Source organism: Tachysurus fulvidraco, chromosome 21 (genome assembly GCF_022655615.1).
Source record: "Tachysurus fulvidraco isolate hzauxx_2018 chromosome 21, HZAU_PFXX_2.0, whole genome shotgun sequence".
NCBI classification, from domain to species: Eukaryota; Metazoa; Chordata; class Actinopteri; order Siluriformes; family Bagridae; genus Tachysurus; species Tachysurus fulvidraco.
Window position 1 is genome coordinate 3,218,714 of NC_062538.1, and position 17,383 is coordinate 3,236,096.

The window sequence follows — 17,383 nt, forward strand, 5'->3', positions numbered from 1 at the left end:
TCCCAATCCGAAAACAGAAAATAAATGAAGGAAAAAAGGCAGTCATAACAGTGGACAAATTATACATAGATGGACAACTATATCGTGATGACATTACTCCTGTTTTTTCTGAACACTTCACTTTCCTGAGTCAATAACTGCCATAATCACCAAAACATGTCATCTATCACTTTTGTAACCTGGAACGTTCATGGGTTCGGTTCTCAGAGAAAGAAGGTCAAAGTTTTTAATCATTTAAATAAACTACAAGCCGACATTTGTCTCCTGCAAGAAACACATCTATCGGAATCAGATTATAACAAAATTAAATCATCAAATTACAGTAATTTATTCTCGGCTCACTACAACACAAAACAAAGAGAAGTATGCATTCTAATAAATAAAAAAATCTCTTTTGTTCATAACACCACTATTACAGACCCAGAAGTACGTTTCATTATTATAAACATCTCCATTATTAATAGCCTGGTCACAATTGGCAACTTGTATGGCCCAAACACAGATGACCCATCCTTTTTCCAGAACCTTTTCTCTTCAATTTCAAATTTTTCTAATTGTACAGTTATAATTGCAGGTGATTTCAATACAGTTCTAGATCCAACAAAAGATAGATGTAATAGTTTAGGCAATAAACGCATTTGGCAATCTGCAGAAACCATAAAACAGTTCATGAGTGATTTTGGTCTTCAATCAATCAATCAATCAATCAAATTTTATTTATAGAGCACCTTACAACAGCCAAAAGGAGCACAAGGTGCTTTCCAGTAAAACAACAATAATAAAAAAATGTCTTGCCGATAGTTGGCGTCTACAGCATCCTAACAGTAAAGAATACTCATTTTTCTCACCAGTACACCACTCATATTCCCGCATTGACTTCTTTCTTACCAGTAATTCTATCATATCAAAAATTTCTGAATCAAAGATTCATCCAATAGCTATCAGTGATCATGCCCCGGTGACATTAAAATGGAACACAACTAGTCAACATAATCCCACTACCAGATGGCGATTTAACATATCTCTTCTGAAAGATCATGATTTTGACAGTTATTTCATAAGAGAGTGGGCATGTTTTCTAGAGATGAATGACTCGCCGGAAACATCTCCATCTCTTCTGTGGGAAACAGGAAAAGCAGTACTAAGAGGAAAAATAATTTCATTCTCAGTTTACAAAAAAATGAAAGAAAAGGATGAACAAGTAGAATTGGAACAAAAAACTAAACAACTAGAAGACATTAACATAAATAACCCAACAGAAGAATGAATATATATATATAATATATGAGTATATATATATATATATATATATATATATATATATATATATATATATATATATATATATATATATATATATATATATATATATAACAATGAAAGCAGCCATATTTATTCCACAAAAAAAAACCCACACACACACCCACACACACAGGGTAAGTTTGGCATGTCTGGGACAGCTGGGGATGGGTATGGATTTTGGGACCCTGGATTCCTCAGCACCTCATCTTGATAGCCGTTGTAATATGACGCCGACGGGGTCTATACTATGCCATGGCCATGAGGGTTATCAGTGGCAGCTTTATAATACCTTATCATTAATAGCTGTATCAATATTACCATTATTATTATTATTATTATTATTATTATTATTGCTATTATAACTACTACTATTATCATTACTATTAATGGCTGTATCAGCGTTATTATTGCTATTACTACTACTATTTCTATTTGTCCTCTTCCTGATCCCTTAACCTCCCATTCATTCTGGATGAAATGAGTATATTTGTAAATATGTTTATCATTACTATTATTACTATTATTATTGTAGCTTTTTAAGCTATCAAAGATACACAGAGACAGGATTTCTGCATGTGACCAGAACGGTCGTATTTTTTTATTAAACTTTCTGTGCCAGAACAACGCATCAACCAACTCATTAACTCTCCCACTCCTTAAAGGGGAAATGCCAAATATGTATGTGTGTTTGTCGGTGATATGTGAATTATGCATCAGTGATCTGTGGGTTGTTTGTATCTGCCTCCACACAGGCCCCCACAGGCCACAGAATTCACCAACAGCAGCAACATCAGCTTGCTTGGAGCACTAACATGTCTCTCTGAACGGGTGCAATGATGTGAGCCTGTAGCAGGTAGCACCTCTTGAACAGTCTGAGATTTCTTCTTGGGGTCTCCACTATTGTTGGAGGTTGGTAGACCCCTCCTAGGAGCCAGCGCCGGAACCATCGGCTGGCCCAGCTCTCCATGAGCTGGTTTAAGTCGGTCGACAGTGAATCACTCTGTACGACCCCTGATGTCAACCAGGAAGGTTTTGGCTCCAGCCTCCAGAACTCGAAACGGGCCGTCATATGGGGGCCGCAAAGAGTTTCGATGAGCGTCATGACGGATGAAGACAAACTCAGCTGCAGAGAGGTCTTTGGGCATAAAAGCTACTGTCAGTCCATGCTGAGAGGTAGGAACAGGTTTGAAAGCATTGATTCTATCTAAGAGGGCGGAGCGTTCAGAAGATTCCATGGCTTTGTGCAATCTGGAGTGAAATCTCCGGGGACCCGTAGAGTCTGACCGTACACCAACTCTGCAGAGGAAGTTTGTAGATCGTCTTTGAGAGCCGTTCGCAGGCCCAGCAGGACCCATGGTAGCCGCTCAATCCATCTGTCATCTGTCAGACTGTCAGAGCAGTTTTGAGAGAGCGATGAAAGTGTTCGCAAAGGCCATTGGCCTGCGGGTGGAAAGCCGTAGTATGGTGCAGCTGCACACCTAAGATTCGAGCCACCTCCGTCCACAACTCAGATGTCAGTTGAGGGCCGCGGTCTGAAGACATGTCAGACGGTGTTCCGAAATGCGCCACCCAAGTGTCGATGAAGGCCCGTCGTTGTCTTTGAGGTCAATGGTACTGCTCCTGGCCACCTAGTGGTGCGATCCATCATAGTCAAAAGGTGAGTAAACCCTCGGGAGGGCGGCAGTGGACCCACTAGGTCGATGTTAACATGGTCAAAACGTCGCTCGGGTACCTCAAAAGTTTCCAGTGGAGCTTTGGTGTGTCTCTGCACTTTGGCCCACTGACATGCCACACATGCTGAAACCCAGTTTCAAACATCCTTTTTCAATCCATGCCACACAAACTTTGAAGAAACCAGTTTCTGTGAAGCTTGCCGCCCCGGGTGTGACAAACTGTGGATGTTGTTGAACATAACTCGTCTCCACTGCACTGGTATTATTGGCCGAGCATGGCCTCTGGAGACATCACACATCAGTGTAACTCCTGCCTCTGCAAAACGGACGTCAGCTATTTTCAAACTTGAGATAGCTGATCTGTAAGCCTGCACCTCTGTGTCGAATTGCTGATCAGTAGCTAACTGGGCAAAGTCTATACCCCAGTGTACTGCTTGCACAGTGGCCCTGGAAAGGCAATCTGCTACAACGTTGCTTTTTCTGTCTATGTGCTTGATATCTGTTGTGAACTCAGATATGAATGCCAGGTGGCGTTGTTGCCTTGATGACCAGGGTTCAGAGACTTTAGACATAGCATGAACTAGTGCTGCACGATTAATCATATCGCAATCGCAATATCAAGCCTGTGCGATTATATGACGCAAAATGCTGCGACCCATTCTCTCTGAAAGCTGTTTGCCTATTTCATACACTACACTGCTATCCGCTAATTATAAAAAAAAGACCAGTGCGTTTCAGTTTAGGCAGTGGCACGTGTGGCGTGTATGGTCATGTCATGAATTTTTCCGGTGTGCAGCGCAGAACGGGTCAAGATGGATGCCGAACAGACGGACACTGAACTGGTGGCCAGAAAAAATGCTACCTCTGTTATATGTAGTGTTAATTTCGTCAGGCGGGACAAAATATGTTCAACAACCTTTTTTCATGACTAAGACTGCACCTCTGTCCAAAAACACTGACTAAGACTAAATTAACATGCATTATTGTTGACGAAAAAAGATGAGACGTAAATGTTTTGTATAGAAAAACTAAGATAAAATCTCTTTTCATTTTCGTCTACAATTGTCTCTGCTTTTTCATCAGCTGTTACGCCTTTAAAAGATTCAGAACGAGTTCGCGGCTTCGCGCTGTTGCTCGTTACAGGTCTCATACGCTGAACAATTGTATTGCTTCCGCTAAAGAAAATAGTGCGCTCCGTCTCTACGGTTAGAATCCTGTGTGTCCATTCCAACGCTCTGTTTTTCATGGCATCGGTGTGTTATAGTTAGCAGCGGTCTGTTATCAAGAAATAAAATAGTGTGTGCGTGGAAAAATTCATCCACACGCCGCTCAAATAAATAAATAAATAAATAAAAAATGCTGAGCGCAAGTCCATCGTCCAGGCGGCTTTTTGTGTTAAATTATATTTGCTGTCATTTAACACAAAAAGCCGCCTAGACGGTGGACTTTTTTTGTGTTAAATGATATTTGCTGTCACATGGCACCAGGACACCCTAGGTCGGAAGTCGATGATCGACTTTGTGGTTGTTTCATCTGACCTCCGGCCGCATGTCTTGGACACTCGGGTAAAGAGAGGGGCGGAGCTGTCAACTGATCACCACCTGGTGGTGAGTTGGATCCGATGGCGGGGGAGGAAGTTGGACAGACTTGGCAGACCCAAACGTACTGTGAGGGTCTGCTGGGAACGTTTGACAGAGTCTCCGGTCAGAGAGATCTTCAACTCCCACCTCCGGCAGATCTTCAACCAGATCCCGAGGGAGGTTGGAGACATTGAGTCCGAGTGGACCATGTTATCCACCTCCATTGTTGACGCGGCCACTCAGAGCTGTGGCCGTAAGGTCTCCGGTGCCTGTCGTGGTGGCAATCCCCGAACCCGGTGGTGGACCCCGGAAGTAAGGGATGCCGTCAAGCTGAAGAAGGAGTCCTATCGAGCCTGGTTGGCTCGGGGGACTCCGGAGGCAGCTGATAGGTACCGACGGGCAAAGCGAGCTTCAGCCCGGGTGGTTACGGAGGCAAAAACTCGGGTCTGGGAGGAGTTCGGTGAGGCCATCGAGAAGGACTATCGGTTGGCCTCGAAGAAATTCTGGCAAACCATCCGGCGCCTCAGGAGGGGGAAGCGGTGGCCTGCTCACACTGTTTACAGTGGGAGTGGGAATCTGCTGACTTCGACTGGGGACATCCTCGGACGGTGGAAGGAATACTTCAAGGTTCTCCTCAACCCCACCGACATGTCTTCCACTGAGGAAGCAGAGGGCGGGGGCTCAGTTGTGGACTCGTCGATTCCCCAAGCTGAGGTCACTGAGGTAGTTGAGAAGCTCCTCAGTGGCAAGGCACCGGGGGTGGATGAGATCCGCCCTGAGTACCTCAAGTCTCTGGATGTTGTGGGGCTGTCTTGGTTGACACGCCTCTGCAACATCGCATGGAGGTTGGGGACAGTGCCTCTGGACTGGCAGACTGGGGTAAGAAGGGGGACCGGAGGGTGTATTCCAACTACAGGGGGATCACACTCCTCGGCCTCCCCGGAAAAGTCTATGCCAGGGTACTGGAGAGGATAATTCGGCCGATAGTCGAACCTCGGATTCAGGAGGAACAATGCGGGTTTCATCCCGGTCGTGGAACACTGGACCATCTCTATTCCCTCGCCAGGTTGCTGGAGGGTTCATGGGAGTTTGCCCAACCAGTTCACATGTGTTTTGTGGACCTGGAGAAGGCTTTCGACTGTGTCCCTCGTGGTGACCTGTGGGGGGTGCTCTGGGAGTATGGGGTCCGGGGCCCTCTGTTAAGGGCTGTCCGGTCCATATATGACCGGAGCAGGAGTTTGGTTCGCATTGCCGGGTGTAAGTCAGACTTTTTCCCGTTGCATGTTGGACTCCGGCAGGGCTGCCCTTTGTCACCGGTCCTGTTCATTACTTATATGGACAGGATTTCTAGGCCCAGTATGGGGCCGGAGGGAGTCCGATTTGGGGACCACAAGATTTCGTCTCTGCTTTTTGCAGATGATGTTGTCCAGCTGGCTTCCTCAAATCAGGACCTTCAGCGTGCACTGGGACGATTTGCAGCCGAGTGTGAAGCGGCGGGGATGAGAATCAGCACCTCCAAATCCGAGGCCATGGTTCTCAGTCGGAAAAGGGTGGCTTCAGGTTGGTGGAGAGCTCCTACCTCAAGTGGAGGAGTTTAAGTATCTTGGGGTCTTGTTCACGAGTGAGGGAAGGATGGAGCGGGAGATCGACAGGCGGATTGGTGTATCTTCTGCAGTGATGCAGCCGATCACTCTTTCTTCTATCTCTCTCCCTCCCTCACCATCTATCTGTTTTTCTTTCCATCACTCTCTCCTCCTGTAGCTTTCTTTCTCTCTGTGTCTCCCTCTATCTCTTTCTCTCTCTCTCTCCCTCTCTCTCACCATTATCACCCACCCTCTACCTCCCTCTCTTCCCCTCTCCCTCTCACCATTTCTCTCTCACTACAACTCTGTACAGCTCTTTTGCTCTCTAACTCTTTCATCTCTCTCTCTCTCTCTCTCTCTCTCTCTCTCTCTCTCTCTCTCTCTCACTCGCTCCCTCCCTCCCTCCCTTTTTATTTATTTGCTTCCATATTAGGTTCAGTACACTGGCCAGGCTGAGGTCAGGAGCAGCTTCACACGGAGGTTAAAGTGCAAGTGTTCCTGCATGCAAGACGAGCGACGCGACCCTTTCTCTTTCATCCTCACCCCTTTCACAGCCCAGGCATTTTTCTCTAGCTGACACTGTGGTTAAACAGACGTCGGAAGGAAGTGCTGATGTTGTCCAGAGTCCGTGCTGTAAGACAACGAGTGATGGGACATCTTCTAACGGCGAGGAGAAGGACGGTCAGACAGAACAGACCGTCTCACAATGTGAGATCTCATCTTACATTTACGGCATTTGGCAGACGAGTTTATCTCATTTATACAGGTGAGCACTTGAGGGTTAAGGGCCTTGCTCAGGGGCCCACAAGTGGCGACTTGGTCTCCTTCTTTTATAATAAACACCATTTGACCTTTAACATAGATACCTCATGCTTTGTGACAAATTCAAATCAAATTAAAACATTGATACATCCAAGACAAGTGTTATATCGGTGTCTAAAGACTGAAGCAATTCAAGGATTTCAGGGCCAGAAATATTACTGCTTTTATTGTGTAGCAGGTGGTGGGGTCTGAAGCTTCTGGATTACGTGCTCTACTGCCCTGATGTTCTCACGGCATTCCCCACTGTAGCTCTGCCTCATCTGTTCCACGCTTCATACTGGGAGTCTACAGATGCTGTGGCCTTCATCCTCAGACAGGTCAAACTAATGTTTTTTGGACAAACGCTTGCAAGCCTGGAAGTTGTTTGCTTAGTAGTTCGACACGCTACATGTTCGAACGATTGTGGACCCCTGACCATCACACCCATATGTGGTTCTTCTGCAAAACAAAATTGGAAGCACATGACAATGTGTCTGTGCACAAATCAAAGCTCCATGAAGACACGGTGTGGACGTAACAACCCACTCCATGGTTGGAATAGAAGAACTCGAGTGTCCTGCACAGAGCCTTCATTCTGACTCAACCACAATGAACACCTTCAGGATGAACTGGAACACCAACTGAACCCCAGACCTCTATCAGTGCCAGTGATCTTGCTAATGTTCTTGTTGCTGTATAAACACAAATCCCCACAGCCAGGTTGTGGAAAACCTTAGCAGAAATAAAATGTGGAGGAAATTCTAAGAAAAATCGGGAATAAATTTGGAATGTTATGTTCAACAAGAACACGTGATGAGTGTGATGTCTTTGTGTCCACAAACGTTCAGCCAAACTCATCAGAAAATGATCAATTAGTGTTTATTTCTAAGCAAAATAATGAAAAATACTTCTAAACCATAGTTTTCTTATGAATTTCAGACTTCTACGCTGTCACACGAGGACCACTGATATAATGAGGCTCTTTATCTCACTTTTGTCAGTTAGCGATGTCACCTGAAATCACATGCAGGCACATCATGTCACATAAGGCACCTTTTTGTACCATACACGAGTCCTTATCCTAAATGAGGTCATCCTTAAGCACCTTGCCGACTAGACATAATGCAGACCGTGCGGTCGTGACAGAGTCGTCCTGAATAACGTCCCTCTTGCTGGCGAATTAACCAGATGATGCAACGCAGCAATTACGTAGCGCAACCGGTCTCTGTTCATTGTTTGTGTTCTGTAAAGAATCTAAAATAAAAGTTGGACTCTTTGGGGTTTTTTTTCTCTTTTTAATTTGAACAACAAAGGGGACACGGTGACTTAGTGGTTAGCATGTTTGCCTCACACCTCCAGGGTTGGGGGTTCGATTCCGCCTTGTGTGTGTGGAGTTTGCACGTTGTCCCCGTGCCACGGGGGTTTCCTCCAGGTGCTCCGGTTTCCTCCCCCGGTCCAAAGACATGCATGGTAGGTTGATTGGCATCTCTGGAAAATTGTCTGTAGTGTGTGTGTGTGTGTGTGAGAGAGAGAGTGAGTGAGTTTGTGTGTGTACTTTGTTGATTACTTACACCAAAAAGTAATGCGTTACTGTTAAAAGTAACTTTTTAGTTACTTTTTTAACCTCTTATGTGGTCGCCCCCTATTTCCATGATTTTCGCCTAGATGACATACCCACCTAAAAAGTGGTACAGCTCCCACATACTTTGATACACAGAGGTGGTCTCATTGGAAAGTAGACAGTCTCTAGTTTCTGATACAAGTGTCATCGTGATTCTAGGCCTTACTGACACAGAGTTACAGAGGCTAGAATGCAGGGTTTTGATTTCCGTCAGAGTTGTTTACCTGACAAACTGATTAAATACATTGCTGTATTTAATGTTGGGAGGTAAACAACAACTCAGGGTCACAGCCACATGTCTTAGTTTTCACCAGAAAAATCTCGTTGGAGTCGTCTCCTTATTGGCTAAAGAGCTGTAAAGGTCCCAGATCATGAAATCGCTACTGGAGGGAGCAATTGTCAATCAAAAGGAGGGTGTTCCAAATAGAATGGAGAGCCATCATTGGCTTCTTAGCGGCTTATCTCTGCACCACAGGCACCGATTGGCTCATGAGAGGGCTTGTTTGATTCGTTAGACCCTGGACTACAAATCTGACACTCAAGCCTCCAATGAGAAGTGAGAGCCGAAAGAATGGACGGAAGTGAACTACTGTTTACAGTTTTCGGTCGAGCAAAGCGTTTTGGATTAAAAGGCTTACATATTCCATTTCCTTGGAGATTTTTTTTTACAAGCATTTGTTTTGGAAAATATTACCCCAGTGAAGAAAGGGAAGCGTTTAAATGTAAGTAAAGAAACCGAACTAGTTCAGGTGGCTATCAACTTGATTAAATTATTGACTGCTATAAATCATATTATGCTTTGTGTGTGGGCTTAATAAAATCCCGAGAGTCTAAGCTTTCAAACAATATATAATATAACCATGTATTTAATGCTTAAAAGTTACAATGAAGTTGAAGGAGCCTCATCTAGTGGTGGTGTGCCGTAGCCGGCACGGTGACCACATAAGTGGAGAACGTTGTTGGCGAACACCATCCCAAATGTGGGCTAGGAGTGGTGACCCACGAGTCTAACGAATCAAACAAGCCCTGTCATGAGCCAATCGGTGCCCGTCGTGCAGAGATAGGCAGCTAAGAATCCAATGATGGCTCTCCATTCTATTTGGAACACCCTCCTTTTGATTGACAATTGCTCCCTCCAGTAGCGATTTCATGATCTGGGACCTTTACAGCTCTTTAGCCAATAAGGAGACGACTCCAACGAGATGCAACATGACACATCTGGTAAGGGAGGGGCATAGATATCTATGGTGTATAGATATCTATGGGGGAGGGGTGCCTGGTAAAGCCGTGCGCAGAGCTATTATTGCGCAATTCTCGAACTTTCTCACTCTCACGCCTCAGGGTTTCAGGCGTTTTTTTACATTAGGTTTCTAGGCAGAGGGGTTCCCTATGTTATAGGCCTTTTAAATTCAGCATGCAGTCTTTTTTATACAAAGTTATACAGTAAACAAATAAACAAGCAAAACAAAAATGCACAGACATGTCTGTAGAAAAAAAAATTCATATAAAATCCATTTTTGAGTCTTTTGACTTCAAACTTTTTCTGGTGAAAGCTAAGACATGTGGCTGTGACCCTGAGTTGTTGTTGTTTAGCTCCTAACATTAAATGCAGCAATGTATTTAATCAGTTTGTCAGGTAAACAACTGACAAAAATAATATAACAAAACAAAAATAATTTATTTCACATTTTCATAATTTAGAATACCGTAAATGGTTAAACATTTTCTTGTTGTATATGAATTTGTTGTTTTAATACCCAAGTTATTGTTAGTTTTTTTAGAACTTTGAGCCAAATCTCAAAATTGTCCTATGGTGTGACTGTAGACAACATTATTTCATAAATATTACATTTTATAAATAAAGAAAATAATGTTTAAAAATCTTAATGAACACTCCTGGCATAATTGTGCAAGTGTCTATTTCACTAAGTGGCCATCACTTTTCATATACATACATTTCTAAAAGTGTAGGAATTTCATAAAATTTGTCACAGAAAAAAATGTCCTTTGGTGTTATGCAAAAACCTAATTTTAATTTGGGCAATATCATGGACAAGTACATTTAATTGAAAGACCCCACTCAATGTCATGTGACTGAAGACCCCTATGAAGGCCATGAGAAGTGCACATGGTAAGTATTTCTCTCAGAATTGTTTAAATATTTAACTATGTTTTAAGACCACTGAAGTTAAGTTTTTTGTCCTTTGGTGTGACACCCCTAAATTACATTTTTTATCATTACCAGGAGTGATCCTGCACAGAGACTTAAGTCGTTTCTGTTCATATCCTGAAGTGTGTTCTTGCCACAAATCAAAGAAGGTGGATTTTGGAAATGCTTTGGAGACTGAATCAAATGACTTCTTTGAGGAAGAAGATAGATGCACACAAGGAAAATTTGTCATTGTGGAGTATGATGGCAGACCATATGTTGGGCAGATCGTGGAGGCTCATGGAGATGAACTAAAAATAAACTGCATGAAGCAAAAGAGTGAGAATTCATTTGTGTGGCCGGAGAAACTTGACTGCATTTACTACTCACGGCAGAAGATAATTGGTGTCATATCTGAACCGGAGCCAATGCACCGTGCTGCTCGACTCGCACCCCTTGACTTGTTGATGTTCAATTCTTGATTGATGAATGCTGCCACGTGCTAAGATGACCTCACTATTGAATATGTTCTAATATAATAATATCATCTAAAAATATAGTTCCTGGAATTGTTTTATAATAGAAATTTCATACATGATTGGTAATATTTTAAAATGAATTGAAGTTTTTTCAAAAGTTCCTAAAAACTGAAAAAGGAAATGTGTGCAATCTTCATGATTTTCTCAATGTGTTTAAATGTTTTAAGTATGATTAAAAACTGTTCTAAAAATATGTTTTAGATGAAATGGTATTCATGTTATTTTATTTTCATGTCACTGTTACTGTTTAACTGATGAATCTTGCGGTTTGACAATGTCACAGTATTATTTTGAAATGTTATGAATTTCTCAAAGGTACTATATGCATCAATGTTTCCTTATTGATGCATAAGTATCAAAGTTACTTTTGGTGTGCTATGTTTTGCACAGTTTATATTATTGACAAATAAAACAAATGTCCTCCTTTGTAATTGTTACAATAAGCACTACATATTCTTACTCTTTTTATGCAATGACTTTCTTTGTCCTTTGGTGTGACGTTTTGTCCTATGGTGTGACAAACATAAAACAACAGAAAAATATAATTATTTAAAATATCTTTAAAAAAAAAAGAGTCAAGTTTGGCATTAGGGGAGTTACAATAATATCTCCTCTTAGATAGGTACAATTTCAAACAGTTTTGTAAGGTTGGCGAAAAAGTTTTATTGACATTCGTAGGGAAAAGTTTGTCAACTTCATCTATTCATGGTGAAAATGATTCTAATTAGTACTTTCATGTAAAATAAATATCACTTTAAGAAAATAATGTTTTAATAATGTGAACAATTCTGTCTCAAGTATTTATATTAAATAACATAAAATAAATACTTGAGTACACATCGTCTTCGTGTTTACAGGTTGGCATCCACCAATCCTACAATGCGTCACTGCTATAAACAGGTTAGACTGTAGGCTACACTTCATCCAAAATGAATTAATTAAAAAAGTAACAGACAAACGCACCATATGGTAACGGTAACAGAGTTACTTTATTTAAAAAATAATGTATTAGAGTATTAGTTAGTCAAAAGTAACTGCGCTACAGTAATTCCTTTAGTAATTAACGCGTTACTGCTCAACACTGGTCATATATTCTATACTCATATTTAATACTCATTCTGTTTATATTGTATCTCATCATCTGCATTGACTTGTATAGTATAGTGTTATGTCTGTACTTTTGAGAGTCAGAAAAAGCTGGAACTAAATTCCTTGTGTGTTTCAACAAACTTGGCCAATAAACCTGATTCTGATTCTGATTCAGTTACTGTTTAGTTCAGCTCAGCTACCAAATCTGACCTCAGAAGACTACAGAGGGTAGTCCGGACTGCTGAGCGAACCATTGGCACAACCCTCCCCACATTCCAAGATCTGTACTTCTCCAGAGTGAGCAAAAGGGCAAAGACAATCACTCCGGACCCCTCACATCCAGCACACTCACTCTTTACCCCTCACATCCAGCACACTCACTCTGGACCCCTCACATCCAGCACACTCACTCTTTACCCCTCACATCCAGCACACTCACTCTTTACCCCTCACATCCAGCACACTCACTCTTTACCCCTCACATCCAGCACACTCACTCTTTACCCCTCACATCCAGCACAGTCACTCTTTGAACTGTTGCCATCTGGTCGACACTACAGAGCCCTGAGCACCAGAACGACCAGACACAGGAAGTTTCTTCCCTCAGGCAATCCATCTGATGAACACTTGACATACACAGAACACACAGCACTATTCTTATGTTATTTACTTAATACACATACTTACTTATGTATATTTCAATTGTACATTTTTCCACTGTACATACAAACTGTCTATATTATATATGTGTTCATGTCTTGTCAATGCCATTCTGTGGAGCGTCTGTCACTAAAATTCCCCGTATGTAAAAACATACCTGGCAATAAAGCTCTTTCTGATTCTGTTTCTGATTCTGATTCTATGCTCGATGGTCCACATGACGGCTTTTTCTTCTTTTACATTATTGCTCTTTCATGAGAACCGTCACGTGTTCCAGACTAAACTGCAGTGTGAAAGCTTTCTCGTTTCTTAATGATCCGTCTGATTAACATCATCTGAAGCCGCAAGATTACTTGAGATGTTGTTTTCGTGTGTGTGGACGTGTGTGTGGTGGTGTGTGTTTGTGGCTATGTTTGTGTGTGTGTGTGTTTGTAGGCCTGCAGTATGTGACGAGATAGCGACAGAGGACGGGATGCTGGTGGGGAGGTTCATGTACGGCCCTCTGGACATGGTCACCCACGCTGGAGAGAAGGTTCGCATCACGCCAGAATTTACAAAAGAATGAATGAAGCCAAAATGTATTTATAAACGAGTAAATAAACGAACAAACAAGATTTATTTACATAGCTTTTCATGTGTATGTAGAGAACAGTGCAGGTGTAATAACACGATTAATCTCCCGCGACCCGCGATCGGTTAACGAGCGACGCCTGGTAGTGCGACTCAGCGAGGCATGAGATCACGTTCCTGACCTTTCAAAACGACTGTCCGTAGACAACGGAATATTCCGTCTTCCATCCAAATGGCCGGGATCAGTCACTATCTAAAAAAAAAAAATAGGCTACAGACCCACGTCTTCTGAGAACACTCACAGAACCAACCATTAACTAACTAACTAGCTAAATAAATAAATAATTCAACAAATAAAAAATAATAAAAATAAATAATTATAAAATGATCAATAAACAAATAAAAATAAATAAATAAATGAAACAAATGAATAAAATGATCAATAAACAATAAATAAATAAATAAATAAATAAAACAAATGAATAAAAAAATAATAAAAGGAAAAAGTTGAATACACTTCGATCGAACAGGTTTACTCTGTGTTTTATATATCACTTTGCTCATATTTGTAAGTAGCTTTGGGTAAAAAGCATCTGTGAAGTCAATAAATGTGCTACGTAATGTGCAATAAAGCTACGTAACTAAACTAGGCAACCGGAAGATGTCTAGAGTGCCAAGACTTTCATTTGCTGAATTTACCAGTCAGTCCTGTAGAGCATCGCTGCAACTCTTTGTTTTATCAGGTGGATGTGTTTTTGATGACGCAGCCCGGATCGGGACGATGGGTGATGTTTGATACCGAGGTAACCACCAACAGCGGTCGTGTGACCTACACCATTCCTGCAAACAAGAGACTCTCGGTTGGCGTTTACCCCATCAAAATGGTGGTCAAGTGAGTGATCGTGATTAAAGCGTTTTTAAATGTACGTATGTATCGCTGTGACATTGAGGTTGACTTTGGCACTTGATGTTTTTCAAGAGGAGACCAGACGAGTGCGGAGGCGTTCCTCACCGTGCTGCCACGAGGAATGGAGTGTGTGGTGTTCAGTATTGACGGCTCCTTTGCTAAAGTCCGTCCTGGAGCTATAGATGTGGTTCGGTGAGTGTTGGGGGTCGGGGTTTTACCGGACCGAACCGGTATCGATGTTTTCCTTGATAGAGTCTTTAAAAGCACTTCTAGAAAAGTATCTCAGAAAGCACAAGACCTCGAGGTGGATGAGCTAGCAAAGCAGAAGATCTCATTAGGTTCCTAACAGGAAGCCTGCAGCCTTTTTAGCATTTTAGAAACATATCTGTAATGTGATGTTCATGGCAAACAAAACCAAGCCAACTGCAGTCCAGGGTTTTGCTGTGACAAAGGAGATATCATTCATGACAGTTGTGTCTGTGACCTGATTCTGTTCTGCAAGGTGTCCAGCTGCAGTCCAGTATGAGCTGCATGTTTCCGCTGTTGTGTTTTGCAGGCACTGGCAGGACCTCGGTTACCTCATCATCTACATCACAGGTCGAACCAACACGCAGAAGCAGAGGGTGGTGTCATGGCTGTCAAAGCACAACTTCCCCCAGGGCATGGTGTTTTTCTCCGAGGGGCTCGTCCATCGCCACCTTCGCCAGAAAACCCGCTTTCTCAGAAGCCTCATCAACGAGGTAGCGCACAAGAACTTAAAACTGATTTAATCTAGTAGACTTGGTGGAAACCATCTGCTGTTGGATTGATCATTGTCACACATAATTTTATTCGCCCAATCAGAACGAAGCGTGCCATAAAAATTTGTTATTCTTTACGTGTTGTAGTGTCACATTAACATTAGTGCGGCGTACGGCTTTATGAAGGACATGCCTGTGTACAGCGCGCTCGGCCTGGACGCCTCGCAGATCTACATCATGGGACGACCATCCAAGAAGCACCAGCACCAGTGTCAGGTATGACATATATAAAATCAGACACCACTGAACCTGAATCGCTCTCATTTTCCTGTGTCGTGTCTTTAAAGCTCACTTTTTAATCCCAATCACAGTTCCTGAGCGAACTATACGCGGCTCACCTCTCCGCTCTGGAGTTCGAGCACGGTTCACGTCCCAAAAAGAACCACATGATCCTGCGCCAGGGCTCTTTCCTCCTGTCTCCGTCGCCTGATTTCTTGACACGCAAGCGCACTCTGCTGCTGTGCCGAGCCATGTCCATGCAGCAGGCATCTGCACCCGCTTCCTCGTCGTCCACGCCCAAACCAGAGCGTGCTCAGAGCCAGCCCGAGAGATACAGGGACAGGACTGAGATCTGCATCAAAATTGACGATTAGGACCTGGAAACAGGAGGCTTTACTGCTGTAATGTGAGAACATGTGACCACTTGGTGCACGGATAAAAGTACGATATTGTGCTTGTGGTAAACGGTTTAGATTAGACTTTTTTTTTAATCGAGTGTTGTGAAATGTTCAGAATTTCATTCCTATTTCATTCCTGTTGTTTTCTCCCAGCAGTTATTACGGAACTCTCTGTTTATTTTCTGTGTTACATCAGAGAGCAGTTTTTTTAAAAAGTATATGTTTTGAGAACGCTGACTGCATACATGTGAATGATATCCATGCTTGATAAAAGATCGTTGTATCAGTGGAAAAATAATTATCGTGGTAGGTGGTACTTTGGGGTGTACGACACAAACATAATAACAGGAGAAAAAACATCTAAAAAGAAAAATCTTCCAATTGATTGTGTGCTGCCATGGCAACCACATTACATATTATGTAATAGGGGATGTGGTAGCCTAGTGGTTGGAGTGTTGGACTACCAATCGGAAGGTTGTGAGTTTGGTTCCTACGTCCACCAAGCTGCCACTGCTGGGCCCCTGAGCAAGGCCCTTAACCCTCAATTGCTCAGTTGTATAAAAATGAGATAAAATGTAAGTCACTCTGGATAAGGGTGTCTGCTAAATGCTGTAAAATGTAAATATTAATATTATGAACATTAGCTTCAGCAAAGTTTTTTGCTTTAATATATATATATATACAGTGGTAGTCTACATGATACGCAGGTATATGCCGAATACCCACTAGGAAATGCCAAGGATTTCCATATACCCACTTAAAAAACGTGAGGATACGTAACAATATCGTTTTGTGACAGAACTTTCATTCATAAATTCACCCCGCACTGTGTTGCGAACACAGACTGTGGTTGCGATTGCGAATCACTAACGTTTTTGGACCATTGGGGCTTCCGTGGCCTGTGTCCTGATCTGTCATCACCTACCGAGGAGGAAAATCAGTTGCTTGGTGGTGTTTTTTGGTGCAAATTAGAAATTAACTAACTAATGTAACTAATGTCTAATCTAACGAAAGCAGACTCAAACTACACTCAGTGTTTTCGGAAGCCTGCGCCTAAAGCTACAGCAGCTTCGGGTGACATTTCACCCACAGCCCGAGTACAAATGTATTTAGAAAGCTTTGTAAACTACCAGTTCATTCAGTTCATAATATTCTGCAATGAAAGAGTGTTGGTGATAAAACTGAACAAATGTTTATTGTTCACTCTTAAATGTACATTGAAAATTGACAGCTGATAAAACCTGAGCTCCAGGTCCCATATTCATATAACATTTAAAGTTCACCCAAAAATGAAAATTGTGTCATTTTTCAAAATATCATGTTTTGTGTTAAACAGAAGAAAGAAACTCGTACAGTTTTGGAACAAACAGTATACTCACTACAAAAAACTAGACTACACCACAGTATATATATATATAATCATATGCCCTTTTTTTATTGTATTTTCATTGTATACACAATCACCATTTTGTACGATGCTCATGCTCACCCT

At 42.2% G+C, this 17,383-nt stretch overlaps 1 protein-coding gene across 1 annotated transcript; it reads left to right on the top strand.

The window, feature by feature from the left end:
* The first annotated feature begins 2,402 nt into the window (after positions 1-2,402).
* On the top strand, positions 2,403-16,189 carry LOC113646878 (membrane-associated phosphatidylinositol transfer protein 3-like). The gene is made up of 9 exons (XM_047805880.1): positions 2,403-2,485; positions 7,139-7,431; positions 8,626-8,658; positions 13,441-13,529; positions 14,311-14,459; positions 14,547-14,666; positions 15,031-15,214; positions 15,362-15,490; positions 15,586-16,189. The coding sequence occupies exons 1-9, from the start codon at positions 2,403-2,405 to the stop codon at positions 15,865-15,867; spliced, it is 1,362 nt and encodes a 453-aa protein (XP_047661836.1). The 3' UTR covers positions 15,868-16,189.
* The last annotated feature ends 1,194 nt before the right edge of the window (positions 16,190-17,383 follow it).

Bases quoted from the DNA above. Each gene is read 5' to 3' on its own strand.
- LOC113646878 (XM_047805880.1), top strand. From the start codon at position 2,403: ATGACGGATGAAGACAAACTCAGCTGCAGAGAGGTCTTTGGGCATAAA. The intron at 14,667-15,030 runs GTGAGTGTTGGG...TGTGTTTTGCAG, and splicing joins GGAGCTATAGATGTGGTTCG to GCACTGGCAGGACCTCGGTT. The intron at 15,491-15,585 runs GTATGACATATA...TCCCAATCACAG, and splicing joins AGCACCAGCACCAGTGTCAG to TTCCTGAGCGAACTATACGC.